At 41.0% G+C, this 15,738-nt stretch overlaps 1 protein-coding gene across 1 annotated transcript in view; it reads left to right on the forward strand.

Moving 5' to 3' along the window:
• Positions 1-643: 643 nt before the first annotated feature.
• The window catches only part of TRPC5 (transient receptor potential cation channel subfamily C member 5), a 69,466-nt gene continuing 54,371 nt past the window's right edge, over positions 644-15,738 (forward strand). Inside the window, exon 1 of the mRNA XM_031554681.2 lies at positions 644-1,036. Coding sequence (XP_031410541.1) covers positions 659-1,036 — 378 coding nt within the window. The 5' untranslated portion in view covers positions 644-658. The remainder of the gene's footprint in view (positions 1,037-15,738) is intronic.

Genomic DNA, 15,738 nt, shown 5'->3' on the forward strand with positions numbered 1-15,738 from the left:
CTCCATCAACCTATCTAGATTGTGTTTATAAATGCAGAGTGAGAAATTATGTTAAAAAACATGCATGGTTTAAAAATAACTCTGTGACCTAGTCAGAAAGTAAACATTATGGAAAAATGAAAACTATTTTAAGAGATTGAAACAGAGAAGAAGCGAAAATAGTCAAAAGAAATCTTGTTGCTGTAAATAAGGGATGTAACTCAGCAGCTCCTATCACTGGTGCTTTTGATTTTGAGAACCTGGCTCAATGAAAACTAGGAAAGAAGAAAAGAACAGTAAGCAATGAAAAAAAGAAAGATGAGAAATCTACCTAATTAAGGTGATAGATAATCCATAAACAAGATCACTCCTTTTCAGAATGAAAAGAAACCAATGAAATAATGTCCATACCTTATTTAAACTACTGGTTGTCTGTCATTCTCTTTTGAGCTGTAGTGGATCCTTAATTTTTTCAGGTAGCCCCTTAACGTGGGGTTGGTTGGGGAGCATTGCAGTCATTTTGTTGAAAATGAAACACCTTAAAAAGTGATCAGAAGCTTTTACTGCAACAGGCCTTTGTAGATTTGTCCCCAGTAATGAAAAGACGAAGGTTGCTTGTCTGTTTTATCACTTACGTGTACTTATTTTTCCCCCACAGGTTGCCTGGTCACTATGAACAATGGCCCAGCTATACTACAAAAAGGTAAACTATTCACCATACAGAGATCGGATCCCACTACAGATTGTGCGAGCAGAGGCAGAGCTCTCAGTGGAAGAGAAGGCCTACCTCAGTGCTGTGGAGAAGGGGGACTATGCCAGTGTGAAGCATGCCTTACAAGAGGCGGAGATCTACTACAACATCAACATTAACTGTATGGATCCTCTTGGTCGCAGTGCCCTTTTAATAGCCATAGAGAATGAAAATCTGGAGATCATGGAGTTACTTCTGAGCCACAGCGTGTATGTGGGAGATGCTCTGCTGTATGCAATACGGAAAGAGGTGGTGGGAGCTGTGGAGCTGCTGCTGAATTACAGGAAGCCAAGTGGTGAAAAACAGGTTGGTCAAGTGTTTCAGTTCAGATTTAAGCTGTTACCTTAATAAAATCTTGTGTTAGGAAAGAGGTTCTCCACAGTGAAGGTGCTCTTCAAGAGTCACAAAACAAGCTTCTTGATGTGCATTCGTTGCTTTAAATGCCCAGAGCGAATGTGATACTTTGGTAACTTTCTTGTCTGAGCAAACGTGCTCAGCCTGACTTAACTCGACATTTTCAATTTCACTCAGTGTTCTTCTTAGTCTTACAGTGTTTGTGGACACACTGATTTCTAGGCTGATTTATAGACACATACTTTGTAAAGGAATTTGGGGCTGTCTGAAATTATATTACAATCTATAAATATGAAGTACTGCCATGCTCTCGCGCTGGTATTAATAAGTGGAATTGCTTTTTGTAAGTAAATCCTGAAAACATATAAGCTTATAAATAATAGTAAGCAAGGAAGCAGTCTGCTAGCTTTCAGTACTTAGCTGTAGTACAGACATGTATCTTCGTCTCCATCTCTGGGGAGTCTAGTTCAGCAATGCAGAGGCAGTACATAACATTACAGCATGAGCTAAGGTGCTATATATCTGAACAATGAACAGCTATGTCTTGTAGGGAAGATTGTTAGTTACAAAGCCACCACTAAGGCATATAGGAATCTTTGTGAAAAAACACAAAGTACAAATCTTAGCATTTCAAGTGTCATGTACTGCATTGTCCCTGGCTTTTTTCATCTGTGCTTAACACTGCCAATAACTGTGATAGTTTATATGCATTACTGACCACTGTCAATTTTTACAAGCTCAGTGCTAAGAAAGGAACTTTCAGAACTGATGGTTCTGATTTCTCAAATCCTCTTTTGAAATCTACTTGGATGTAGCCCTTTGTGTGTGAAGGAAGAAAAAGATTACTATCACTTAGCCATAAAAATTTCTTCAATGGGTGGGCCTTGGTACATAGTTCTTAAATAGCAGTTTTACACAACCAAAGCAAAAAAGGAAACACTGCAGGTTAACCCTAACAACACTGAAGAGTACTCAGCTTAGTATTTAGAAACAACAACTTTCAGCGTGCTATAGCAATGTGATGTAGGCCCTAAAGAGATGGAGAATCTCTTCTACTATACTTAAACATTGAAACATTAGCCTTAGGCTTTAAAGTGTCAAAATGTAAGTAGCAAGGCATGAGCCACAGATGAAGAATGAGCCTTTTTTTTTTTTTTTTTAATTGATCTTCTAGAAAGTTTGATTGTCCTATACCCTAATGTAGCAGAAAGTAAAATAGAAGGATAGATCATGTTACTAAATGTTTTCCAAGGTAGCATGAGAAACTGTGAATAATTTTTGCAGACTAATGACAAGTTTCTCTTAAAATATCATGAAAAGCAAGAGATGGGATTCTTGTGGCCTTCTGTAAGATTTCTTGAACAGCAAGACTTCTGTCCAATCAAATTCAAAGCATAACGTTATGCAATGGAATAACTTGATGGGAACAGAAGCCTATGAAATAAATGGCTTTATTGCGTCTCATCTCCAGCATCTCTCTGTCAATGATGCATTTCATAGTAGGCCTGTGTCTTTTTCTTTCCTATTTTTATCAGTGTGCAGCTTTCGTTCTCTAGCCAGTTTTATATCTGCTGCAAAGTTTACAACTTGAAGGGGAATATGTGTGGGAGAAGAGATGCAGTGCCAGTTTCAGCTTTATTTACAAGGTTTGTTGCAAGACCAGATCTCATTGGTACAGTTTTCAGCTCGTGCTGGCTTGATGCATGATCCTGCGTAGAAATCAGAATTTACTTCTCCAGCTTATGGTTCATGGTCTTCTGTGGACTGCAGGAAGTGTTGCCAGCAGAAGGCTGCAGGATTGGCCTTTCACTTCTCCAGTTTCACTGATTGTCCATGTGATGATGGTAATTAAAATTTATTTCATGTACTGTCAATATTACAGCAATTGTAAAGAAGTACTTAGTTAAGCAAAGGTGGGATGCACGGGTGAGCTTGTCAAATCACAAAACTAATATAGGAGAACTTTTAGAATGTGACTTCCTGAGACTAATTTGAGACTAGTATCAGCACACATTCAGTAATTATCTTTGTTGGACCCTTTCTCAGAAATCCTTTGGGAATCCCAAACCTAATTACTTTCACAGAAAGCACCTGTTATGTCAGATTAGCACGACGTTGTCCTAATCAGTTACTTATATCTTTAAGAAACATACAGAAACCTGCTTTTTTTGTTGAGTAATTACCAAAAATTCATATCTCTTGAAATAGTTTCTGCTTGGATGAGGAATTTGTGAGATAATATTACAGCATTTGTATATAAGGTGTACGTTAATCTGTTCATGAAACCTACGTAAGGTTCAGTTTTCCTGAACAAACCTGTGAAGGCAGCTCCTTGGCTCAGGCTTAGCAGCATGTGTCCAGTTGGGGCTGGCTCTTTGTCTTTGTTGTACACCAGGCAGAAGTGAAAAGGAAGCATCTTCTGACTGTGCTCCTAAATGCAAAATGCACTTCCTCCTTCATCTTACAGAGTCTGGGGTCTACCAAAACCTTCTAGCTCACATTTTCTTATTTTCTACCTCTGAGAGATTGTTTTTTGCCTCCATACCAAAATCTTGTTTCTTGAACTGTCAGGCATGAGGATCTGCTCTTTTTTATTCTTGTTCACGTCAGCTCTATTAATTATTCTTTGCATCTCCAAGGCAGCTGAGCAGCATAATCCATTTTACAGGCATTTATTTTGCTCATTCCCACAACCTTATTCTTGTATTGCAACCCCAACTGAAAATGTCACAGGTTGCATTATGCCAGCCTCTTCTGGGGCTACAAATAGCAAAAGATCTAGATAGCTAGATAACAAAAGATGCACCCAAACACAGGACAAGGGGTAGAAAACACTGTTCCCATTCAGACTTAACCTCAAAGCTTGGCTTACCAGCTACAGAACCTGCAAAAGGTGATGTGTCCTGGGCTCTGCAGACTTCGCTCTCCTTCTGCCTGAGGGGAAGAGCTCTGCTTTCCCTTGTCTGATGACCTTCCCAGGGAGCAGAAGTCAGAAAATCTTCTTATATCTGAAGTGACCTTTGTTGTGTTCCTTGTGTAAGAGACTCTGGGTCTTGTTGATGATGTAAGTGACAGATAGAAATAGCTGAGAAGACCATGCAACAGAGATGTTGACATCCTGTTTTTGAAGGACTGCAAGCAGTCGTCATTTTGCAAACCTTTGCTACACTGCTGTTTAAGCACCATTTACTGAAAATACTGTGACAATGGCAGGGTTAAGTTGTAGCCAGTAACTATAACAACACAGATCTCCTGCACTGCAGCTGTTTGCGTAAGGGGTGTCTGGGGAGGGGAAGAAGTGACTTTGTTTACGTGTAGAGTGTGAGAGAGGCAGGAGCACAAATCAGCCCTTCTCTAAACACCTCTGCAAAGCACAAGATAAACGAGCATTTCGAACAGTGATGTGTTCAGGTAGATATATTTTCTTTTAGAACTTTTCTCCTCAAATCTGTTCTCCCTGGTCCTGACATCTTAGTGCATGTTTTTGTGTAGTGTTTTTAGAGTCTCTTGAAAAAGCTGAGGAGAAGACTTCACCAGTTACAGTCAGAACAGTTCTGTGGCTAATGAAGTTACTGATGTTGGGAAAGATGCTGTCACCTCTGGGAGATAAGAGCTATCATGGTTCAAGTATCTATCCTTGCTGTCACAGGAAGACCATACAGGCATGCTCATATATGCCATTAGATTTAGAGTTAGTAGGGAATATGAAGTGACTTCTTTCGTTTTTGAAATGAATACTGCTGTAGGAGTGAGGGAATATACACGTACATGAAGCCTCATGAAAAAAATTCTCCTTCCCAGTAAAATCTTCTGCCTCCCCATCTGTTTGATCTTCAGAGTTTAGTGCGTTGTTTTTGTGCTGGAAGTTATATTAAAAATTTTTTTGGCCATTCAAATATCAGTATATTGGATTGTGGTTTCAGCCAGGCTGCAGTCTGGCACCTAAACAGCTCTAAGAAGGAAGAGGAAATATAAGGCTGAAAATTCATATTCGAATCATATTCAATTTATCATTAATAATAGTTTTATTTCTGCAATTTTTGAATCTTGCTGAAATCAGTACAAGATTTCCTTTTTACTTCAGATGAAGTCTTAGGAACGTTCAGGAATTTTCAGTAGCTTCTTGTGTGAATTCTGCAACATGGCCCTGGCTCCCTGTTAAACATTCATCACGGCTCACAGGGCAGCTCGCTCAGCTTGCACAGATCTCACATTGTTTCTTGCCTTGTTACAGTGGGTATTTGCAGTGCAGTGGGCACAATCTGTGCTGACTGCTGAGCCGCTTCTGTTCTTTAAGAAGCAGTAATCAGCTGTCTGAATGACTCCATGTGCATGGTGTAGCCATAAGCACCTTTATTGGTAGCTGTTTTCTTCACAACAATCAGAGCTGACATCAAATGTTTACATAAGGAAGATACTAGCATCTCTCTGGTATCTGCCAAAATTAGCAATTTGCTCATGGCAGATGGTTTCGAATTAATCTGGTTCACAGATGGGACTATAAATGCAATTCCACAATAATGAGAATAAAAAGAAAAGGGACCTCAGTATTTATGACCATGATTCAATTTGTAACGACAGTCCAAAGGCCTTATGAGTCAATGGAATTTCAACAGCTACCTATCTCTATGTCTTAAGAGGAATCTTAACAAGAAATAAGCCCTGGATATGATTGTAGAAGGGAAACTAGAAAATAAGAGGCAAGTTTTGAAGTCTTAGTTGCTAATCCTCAGATACTTGCAGATATAAGGTTGTTACACTTGATAGTATTTTCAAACTTAAAACTTGACCTCAAAAATCCCCTTTTAGATGAACTAATGAGTGAAAATCTGTTGCAATCAGTGTAAATATAATGGATCAGCAGCCAAAAAACTGTCCTCTTGTGAACCAGAAATTAAATGGTGCATTAAACCATTTTATTCTTGTCCATATCCAGTAATTTTCTGATATAATGTGATTTAACTGAGTTTTCTTACTCACATAGGGTTCTTCTTCCTCTATGCACAGTCCAGTGCAAAGTTGAACCCTTCCTACCAACAGCCCATGACTTCTGCAGACTTACTGATATGGGATGTCTAAGCTCCCTGCTAGCACTGTCAAACCTGTGCAGTCACTGACAGGAGTTTTTACGTCAAAGGAAGCAGATCAGTTGTTAGTTATGTAGGAGTTAGATTCTACAGAGAATCAGAGAAGGGTTTTAGAAGTTGCTGATATTCCTTGTGGCTTGCCTGAGTGGTTACTGTGGATCTGTATTACCTGCAGGCAAAGTGCACAGAGGTGCCTGTGGTAGGACCAGAGGACCTAGGATTTGTGGCCATGACAAATGTTACCCCATCTCCTGCCCCAAGGTTGGTTTCCTTCATGGTTAAAGGCAAAGGAGAGACTTGTGGACTTCCTATCTAAAATTGCTAAGCCTTCTAGAACTCGCTTTTTACCCATGAGCTGAGGATGGATGCAGGTAGAGGATTCTGCATACAGACCAGACAGAGAAGATGTCTTGTTTGGTAGCGTTAACACATTCTGAATGTACGCTCCTTTTCTGGGACATCATGGATAAGGCATGTGCCAGCAAATACAGGGTGTTACAGAGGCATGAGGTACAGCAAAGGAATCAAAACAAGGCCAGAAGGGCACTGTTTTGTGCCCTTCTGCAGTGTTGGTCGATACATACAAGCAGCCTTTATGTTCTTCCATGATTTTACAAAGGAGAACAGCTAATTTAGGGAGGCAGAAGTGCTGGGTTCCTGAAACCCAGGAGTTTGTATCAAGAAAGTGCATAGTCTTGACCTGATCTGACAGTGCTCCACAGCAAAAACTCAGTAACAAAGAAGGTAAGAGGCAAGGTGATATGACTCAGTACAGATACTGTGCCCTTTGGTATGACTCACACCAGCTGTTTCCATGTTAATGGGAGGTCCAGAGAGAAAGGGGAAGGCTGAACCTGGGTGGATGTGCTTGCAGCCAGAGGAGGTAATGAAAAACTGAAGCAATAGAGAAAAACCAGCCTTGGGTTCTCAGTATGAAAATATTTGAAATGCACTATAAGGAAGAAGGATTGTCTGAAAATGGAAAACTAGCTGTAACTGCTCCAAAGCGTAATGGCTCTGCCAGCAGCCAGGCTTTTCATTATTTTTATTGATGCAGTAATAATTCACAGCTATAGTTAACATGCCTTTGACATCGGCGGCTGCCTCCAAAATGAATTCCATCTAATTAAACTAAACAGAGAAATCAAAGATCGCTTCAGTTAATGATTATATCTAACTGGAAATCTCTTTCCTCCCTCCCCAGTGCCTTCCTCCCAAAATAATCTTAAATCTATGAGAAGGTGCAAGGCAAAAACAGTATAACTCAGTGCCTTATCACAGAACTAATGAGTAGCATCAGAACAGAGGCTCGCAGGCTGTGGTGCCAGCAGCAAATAAGTCTGGCTCCTTTGCCAGGGCCAACAGCAGGTCTGTTATTAGCTCGTAGGGGGGCTGGTGGGGTCAGTCCAACAACTGCATCACAGCACACACAACCATGATGCACTTGTCATCTAGTGTATAGACAGCTGGGAGAGTCAGGGAAGTGCTGTTGTATGAGGTGCTTCCCGGGGAGTTTTCTTTATTCATTTATAGGGTGTGATCTCAGTACTTGCCTGCTTCAGCTGCTAACAGCACAGCTCATAAAAGCAGAAATGCAGTGCAATGATCTGGCTACTGATGGTCTGAAATCCTGCAAGTAGAGAGTGTTCTGTGCACTAACGTGTGTATTTTCAGTTGGGACTGCATGGGTGGACTGCCTACAGAGAACTATTTGTAGGGAAAAATAGTCCTGTTTGGATTGCTACATAAGCCTTTGGTCTCTCTATAGATGTGCTGATTAAGGTATTAAATTTGAAAAAAAATAAAAAATAAAAAAAATTGTTTACTCACCTAGCATCAAGGGATGCATCTTGCTTACTCACTAAGTGCTCACTCACTTTGCTCCTGGGTCCTGATTACAGCATCAGGTGCTCCCTTGGATTAGTACTTCAACATCGCATAACACATTTTTTCCTCTGGTCTGTGTGACTTCTGGCACACAGAAAGGGCATTTGAAATGACTGTCTGGACTTCATTGACCTGAATGTGCTGGGGAGTCTGCCTGCTGCTAGAGTGGTAACACATTGTCAAGGGGAAGCTGGTTTGTATGGGAAAATAGAACTGAAATTACAGATTCCCCTGTAGCAGATGTCTAGGATTTATCAACAACTGCAGGATTGTTTAGTAGGAGCCCCCTAACCCTAATTAGGCTGTTGAACATAGCTGTGCTTGCATCTGCAAGTTAGAACAGCATCTTTATGGCTTGCTCATCCCTGTGATGATCTGGGATATAGCAGTGATGACCAAGCTGTTATGAGCAGAGCCTTTTGGTGGCAACGAGAGTGGGGGAAATCAAAAAGGCATCAACTGTGAATAAGAATATTCTGTCTGATCAATCCTGTGTTGTTACATTGAGGGAACCCAGCACATCTGAGGTCTGTGCTCCATCATTGCCTTGGAAAAGCGCACGAGAACCATTCTAGGCCTGCAAGAGGCTCATGGTCACATGCATTGTTGGTATTTCACTTGTGGAGGTGAGGACCTGTGTGCTCCACATAGAGATTCTTAAGGCAGATGAACAAACTAGAGCTGGCCTCTAGGGCAGGAGGGGTATGTCATCTGCTTGGTGTTTTCATCTACTGTGCAGTAGGAGTAACAAAGGCTATCACCGCCGAAGTAGTGGTACAGGAGGATCACAACCACACAGATTTCATTCTTGCATAGGACCATACCACCTTTGGTAGCACAAATGCTGGGAGCTTTACAGAATCCAGTCTTTTTGGTTAGTAAAAAACAGATGCCAAAAAGCACGACCTAAAAGTCAAAATGGAGGGAAACAGCTTTGTGAGCATCAAGATGTCTTTTGTGCAGCATCACATAGCACGGGCTGCCACCAGCTGCACTCATTCCACTTTGTGATGTTGTCTTATGATGAAATCTGATTTTTTTTAAATTATTTTTTAAAGTTACATGATTCAGTAGCAACGTGACCCTGCACCTCCCCCCTTCCAAGCAAAAATGCTCTCCGTTTCCAAGCCCTGTTAGCAACATATTGCCTCACCTAAACTCCCTGAAACCTCTCTCGTCCACACACAGTAATAAATTACATGAAATGGTGACATTTTATGTACAAAGATGATGACATGAAAGGCTACTGCTGGCGTGATTATTGGACTATTCTAGCACATCTTGTCCTTGTTACCACTAAGTCAGAAAAGAAGAATACAGAGATCAGATAAAATTAATTTAAAAGTTGGACAATTCTTCTCTCTCAGGAAAAATATCTAGAAAATGTTTGAAAGATGGTCATAATAAAACAGAAAGGACTTTGAAAGCAAAGCCTGCAAATTTCGAGCTAACTCTGGACTGTATTTAAGCACGTTTGAGGTCAGGCGAGAATTTATATATAAAATTTTTTAAAAAGTATGTAAGAGACAGTGACATTCCAAGGTCTTTAATGTAGTTGAGAAATTAACAGGACTGGATTAAGCAAGCTCTGTAACAAAACTAACTTCCAGGCATAAAAGCAAAATTAAAAATTGTCAAGCTCTTTTTTATTAAAAAAAAAAATAACAACCAAACAAATAAAACAGCAGCTCCTGCCACAGAGCAACTGTTCAAATGGCAATGGAAAGTAGTGAAAAATGAGTAAACAGGTTTATGGTTTCAAATGGGGAAAAAAACTGCTTCAGGCATACAATCCAGTCTGCCTATCTGAACGTAAGGAGAGAATTCAATTTACTCCTGGCAGCAATACTAGACTTGTAGCCGACTTGGTATCATAGGGTCTCAGGAAACAAATTAGCAAGTGGCCAGGAATTTCTGCATTTTGGCGAGGCCAGGGATAGATCCATAGCAAACATTTCAGTTATGCCACATTTTCTATAGCAACTTAATTAAGGTCCAGATTTGTAATATTCCAGAATTGTTGTACCTTGTTTGTTTTAATTGGACAAGTATCGCTACTCAGCAAGCCCCAAGCCATGGAAGCATATGAGAAAACCAAGATTTATTTGATAGTTAGTCATATGAGAGAGAACGTGACAAAATGGATAATGGACACTCAAGTTCTCAGCCACTTTTAAGCTGCTGAAAAAAGTCACAGCCAGAAGAGGGTGCAGTTGCTCATGGCACACCACCATCTGGTCTTCCACCTCTGAGCAAGAACAAGATCGGCTCTTAAGACGCAGCTGCTCTTCCTACTGGATTCGGCACTTCATTAGAGAAAGACAGGAATTTGGGGCCAAGTGGATCTCAAGATCTTAATTTAAATACAAGAGATTCAAGTACAAACCGTCTGACTCTTGTTAAAGCATCCCTGTGATCTGGAGAATGAACTACATTGGCTGCACTCTTAGTTTTAATCATCAACCTCCTCATTTTATTTCACTTGCATGAGAAAGGGGCAGTGCTTTAGAGAAGAAAGTGCTCTGTCAGGAATGAGTTGCCTCAGGGCATTTAAATGCATTTTTGCAAAATCCTTTCATTCTAAAGACTTCTCTCTGGGTTCCTTTTTTAATCCACAGAAGAAGAGAAAATTATGTAGCATGAGCCATAAGTGGTGACATCTTTTGACGGTCTCTGGCTGCACTGCATTCCCTGAACACATGGCTGAACGCAGGCTCGGATGCAGCTCTGCCACAGTCACGAGCACTGGGCTTTGGCTTAGCTCTGATAACCAATCTCATGGGTCTGTCTCAGCTTTTTTAGCACACGAATAAGAAGCTGAATTAAAACTTCTGATTAATGTATTTGGCATTTGTTTGTTGGTTGCAATGAACAAAGTTTGGTTATGTAAGAATCACAAGCCTAATTTTTTTCATTATTTCAGTAACAATGTGTTATATCTAGTAATTTTAAATTCAGTGCTACATATTTTAATGTTAACATAGCTCATCTAGTAACCTTATCTTAGTGTTTGGCTTGCTACAAGGTGCCGAGACTATTTGACTTAACGTACATACAAGTTACTGAGCACATTTCAGATCAGAAGGACGCTTTTCTTCAACTGGATATCCTGGGACAGCTTTTTTGAAATTGCCAAAATACCTCAATAGCAGCAGAGCTTGCCCAAAAATACATCTGCAATGAAGCAGTCTTTATGCCAGAGATAAGAACTTGCTCATAACCAATATAAAACCCCTTAAAGTACATTACTTCGTTATCAGTTTGTGCTGCTCATTATATTTCATTAATGAAATGATATTCAGTGAATTGCTCTTTAGTTAAAAAAGACAACACTCTTTTAAGTATAGAAACTGCCATCACTCTCAGTAATAAAAGATGTCTCCCAAGGCATGCCTGATGAAGATATTCAGTTATTGAAATCAACACTACTGTACCACCTAAAATGAATGCCTAGGTTTTTAGAAGTGTGCAGCATTTTCCCCTGAGCCCCACAGTTGCCCATGGTGTTCTGTCAATGAAATAGTTTGTTTCTGGGCTTAGGCAAGGAGCAAGATGAGAATGGTCGCACCATCACAATAGACATTTTTCCACAACCCTTTTGCTGGTAACATGGCTGATCTGCAGTCTAGCAACACTGTCACTCATTCTCTATTTATAGAGCTGTGTCTCAAAGTGCCACATGACTGCGATTCTGAACAAAATAGTCACTGCTAAAGCTCCTTCTGACCACTGAGCCTCATGCTGAATTGACGTAGTACAAAATCTTTCTAGAATGACAGCAATTGTCATACAGTGCTACAGTGCTCGTGGATGGCGTATACAGAAAAATAAACTGCAAACAGAAAATCTTTGCTCAAAAAACTACCCAAGCTTCCCTTTCTGCTTGCATTGCATTTAAATCTTCCATGAAGTTGTATGACTCTGTTTTGCTTAATAGAGCATTGTTTTGGCACTTAGACAATCTTTTATAATAAAGAGCCCAATCAAAAGGTTATCCTAGCTGAAAATAATGTTGATCAGTGTATTTACATTTTGTTGTGGTTGTACTCACAGTTTATTACAGTGGCCCAAGTATGGTGCTAGTTTACAGAATTGAGATAGCCTTGAGAATGTGTCAACTCCATCTGTAACAAGTAAAAGTAGTAGCACTCCTAATGAACATTTTCGGCGCATCTCAAAACAAGATGCATATTTAAGCAGCCTGTCACCCAAGAAGCTTGCTGGCAGATGAGCTGGGAGTGAAGGGGTTTGTGCTTAGGCTTTGCTGTCTGCATACTCTGTTCAGTTCAGGCCTGGAACACTGAGGGTTTTACCTGGGGAAACAGCAGTTGTAAGCACTGCAGTCCAGGTGAGCACTGTGGAGCCCTGTACATGGAGGAGACTTGGTAGTAGGGTTACCAGGCTATAATTAGGAGGACTGTCAGTACAAAGAGGCTGAAGACAAACAGAAAGCCATTCTCAAATAGTAGACAGAGCCAGGCTCCTTCATCAAAGCTGAACATTTTTAACCCGATGGCAAGTTTCTCTCCTGAACAGCTTTTTTCACCTACTTGTCCTTATTTGCTGAAGTGGATGACAGATACTATATAAGCTACTGTGTAGCTCGCTTGGAAATTCTTCAGTGTTTAAAGGTGATATTTACTTTGCCTCCATTCTGAGGTATCTCCTTGTTCCCTCCATTCAGGTTGCCTTGGTTCACGTTGCTGAGCAGCATAAAACCCCTCAGCTGGATTGCTTCTCACCACTCTGACCCAGACGTTGTGCTCTGGGAGCACTCGTACTACTCTAGATCTAGTCCAAAGTAAAGCTGTTAGAAGGCCAATCACAGCCTTCAGTTCTTCAGTATCAGATTGGTTTGATGTTTTTTGTTGTTGTTGTTGTGTTTTTTCCTTCCCCTTTTATACACCATACTAGTTACTAGCTTGAGCAGTGATTCCTGCTTTTCCTATCCAGAGCTTCTTTCCGGCAGTGTGCTACTTAGCAGAAAACTTTTGTTTTTTCTGCTCAGAGAAGAGCTCTGCCATACTGAACAGTGCTTTTGTGTGAGCTAATCCTCCAGCTTCTTCTCCTCTACAGAACTAAGCTTGTTTCACTCCCCCCTCCATTTTAAATAAATGAGATTTTTCACTCACTGCGGTATCGTTCAGAGAAGCAGTGGTATTGTGCTGAGCAGCCTACGTTTATGAGGATTAATCCAAGAAAGAAGGTACCAGGCATTTGATTGCTAGTTGTTAGTAGTGGCATCAATTTCTTGAGCGAACATTACTAAGATAAACTACGGGGATGGCACGTGCTCCTACGCAAGCACTGACAATAAGGTTCTGAAGGACTCAGCTTAACAGCTTGTGTCAGCTGGTGAGGTTAATGGAAAAGAATTTGTTATTCAGGTCACTTAATGAAAATAACCTTGGGAAAGCTTAGCAGAGGCCTCTGAGGGTGAAATAATTTATTCCTCTTCTGCTTCCATCACTCTAACTTAACCCAAGACACAGAAAAAGCTGATCTAAACATGAACTCAACCTGTCAGTAGTGCAGGAGGAACATCAGCAATTACAACATCTTGTTTTAATATCTGCTGCCCCTCTGGTGACAGTAGACAGAATGCAGCATTAGGAGCAAAGGCTTTCCTTGCATAGTCCCATCTCTAAAACAAGACAGTTTGTTCATTAAGATGCAAGTTATCAAAGAGCTGTGCAAGACATCAACAAAAATGATCACTGCAAGCCATGTCATTTTTAGCCAGTGCATGGTCCTTGGATCATCTAGACACGGGGAAGAGGCCACAGCAGCCATCCCCTGCACAGCTCCTGCTCTGTGTTCTGCTGGTTTGTTTTGCTGTTCTGCTATAATCAGCAGTGAGCTTCAGTTCCTGTAATGTGAGGCATTAGGCCGATCTGTTTCCAGACTCCAGAGAGCCCCTGCTTCTCTGCACTGCCATTGCCCTTCTTGTCCTTTTAATTAAAGTGCTGCAAGCTGCCCAGGCAAATACATCTTTTACAAAGTGGCTGCCTGATTCCTAACAAAGCAGAGCTTTACCATGAGGATAGGGCTTGTGATAGCAGCCAGAGAGTAAGGGATGGGAGATCAGTTGGCAGATACTCCCAGTTTGATCCCATGCCTTGAGACAACTCCTGAGAGCCCTGGATCCAGGTTTAGGAAGCCTCAGGAGCAGGATAGTTGCAGACACACTCAGCCCTGTAGCCCTATCCCCACCTGTAACATTATCACCTCATTTACAAGGCTTTTTCTCTTTGCTGAGTAACAAGAATACCTCATCTGTAAAAGCTGAAAATTCTTTTTACAGCTCTGGGTATAGTAATTTCCATACAGGAAAACAAGATTAAACTTGACAGTAATAGGGGTGATGGAGAGGGGGAAAATGCTCTTCCTTTGAGGCAGAGGCTCTGAATGCAGCAGCCAGCAACTGACTGAGAAAGAGGAGAAGAAAGATAAAGGCAGTTATGCAAGCAGCAGGGCTTAAAAACACTTCAGAGAGAGAAAGAAAAGAGGAACATGCACCTTTCTCTTGACATTTTAAAAAACTACCTAAACCAGCTAAGCAAAGGAAAAGAAAGAATGTCACAGACCTTACAAAGAGAGCTGCTTTCAGCAGTTTGTTACCAGAGATCTTAAAATACCATTATCCAACCTTGCACAGAGACACTAAGCCCTCCATGACCTGCAGAAAGCCATCACTATAATTCTGTTTTCCCTGCCATGAGTTGTATTTATAGGTTCCCTTCTGACTGCCTCTGTGGGAAGAGCCTTGTTAGCAACGACTGCCCCTGTGTGTGATTTAACTCCTCATACGCTGCCCCTGGGGTAGCAAACTCATAGCATTTCCAGGAATGCCTCTAGGCTCCCGGTGTGCCCTGCTCCAGTAAATGACCCCATACCTCAGTGTGCTGCTGGCCTTTGGGAAAGCGTTGCATGGTGAATAGGCTGAGTCCTGCTGCATGTACAGCATTATTAATCAGCACCAGCCCAGGAGTCCTCAGCATTTTAGTGCTACAGAGGCAATTCACTCCTAGGGAAATCAGTTTCAGTGGTCAGAGGTTCACTGTCTCACAACCTGTCTTACATCTAGCCCACAGAAAGATTGCTAGCTGCTTGCTACATGCTAATCGTCGTTACTTTACTCTTGTTTTTTTATGGACTGAGTAATGTTTCCTGTCCTTAGAACTCTTTGACAGTTGTTTCTGTGAAATGCCTTTGACATTTGCAAGGGGAAGCAGACCTACTGTTCACCAAAACCAGCAATCACCCCCTGAGCAGCAGGATGCCAGCTGCCGGGGCAGGAGTGGTGGGCACATGAAGTACAGTATGCCTGAGTAATGATTAACACACAACAAAGAGAGCTGCCTGTGCTGCAAATGGAAACACACTGTGTGCTTGGGATGTAAGAGCATTTCGGTCTAATTTTGCACTCTGCATATAGTAATAAGACACAACAGGGTATGCATTAAGCTCATCTTTTGAGAAGTGCAACGGTAGCTGAATAATGCACACCCTGGAGTGTCTTATTTGTAGTGGACTATGGCTCATTAATTTTACATTTAAATTTTTTTTCAAACCCATTAAAATAAAAACAAATCTATTCTGAGGGCAGTTATGTAATGTATCCTTCCACTGAAAAGTAACTTCAAATAAAAATAGTAGGGAAAAGGTGAGGAAGAGCTT

The sequence above is a fragment of the Meleagris gallopavo genome, chromosome 9, assembly GCF_905368555.1.
Source record: "Meleagris gallopavo chromosome 9, MGAL_WU_HG_1.1, whole genome shotgun sequence".
NCBI classification, from domain to species: Eukaryota; Metazoa; Chordata; class Aves; order Galliformes; family Phasianidae; genus Meleagris; species Meleagris gallopavo.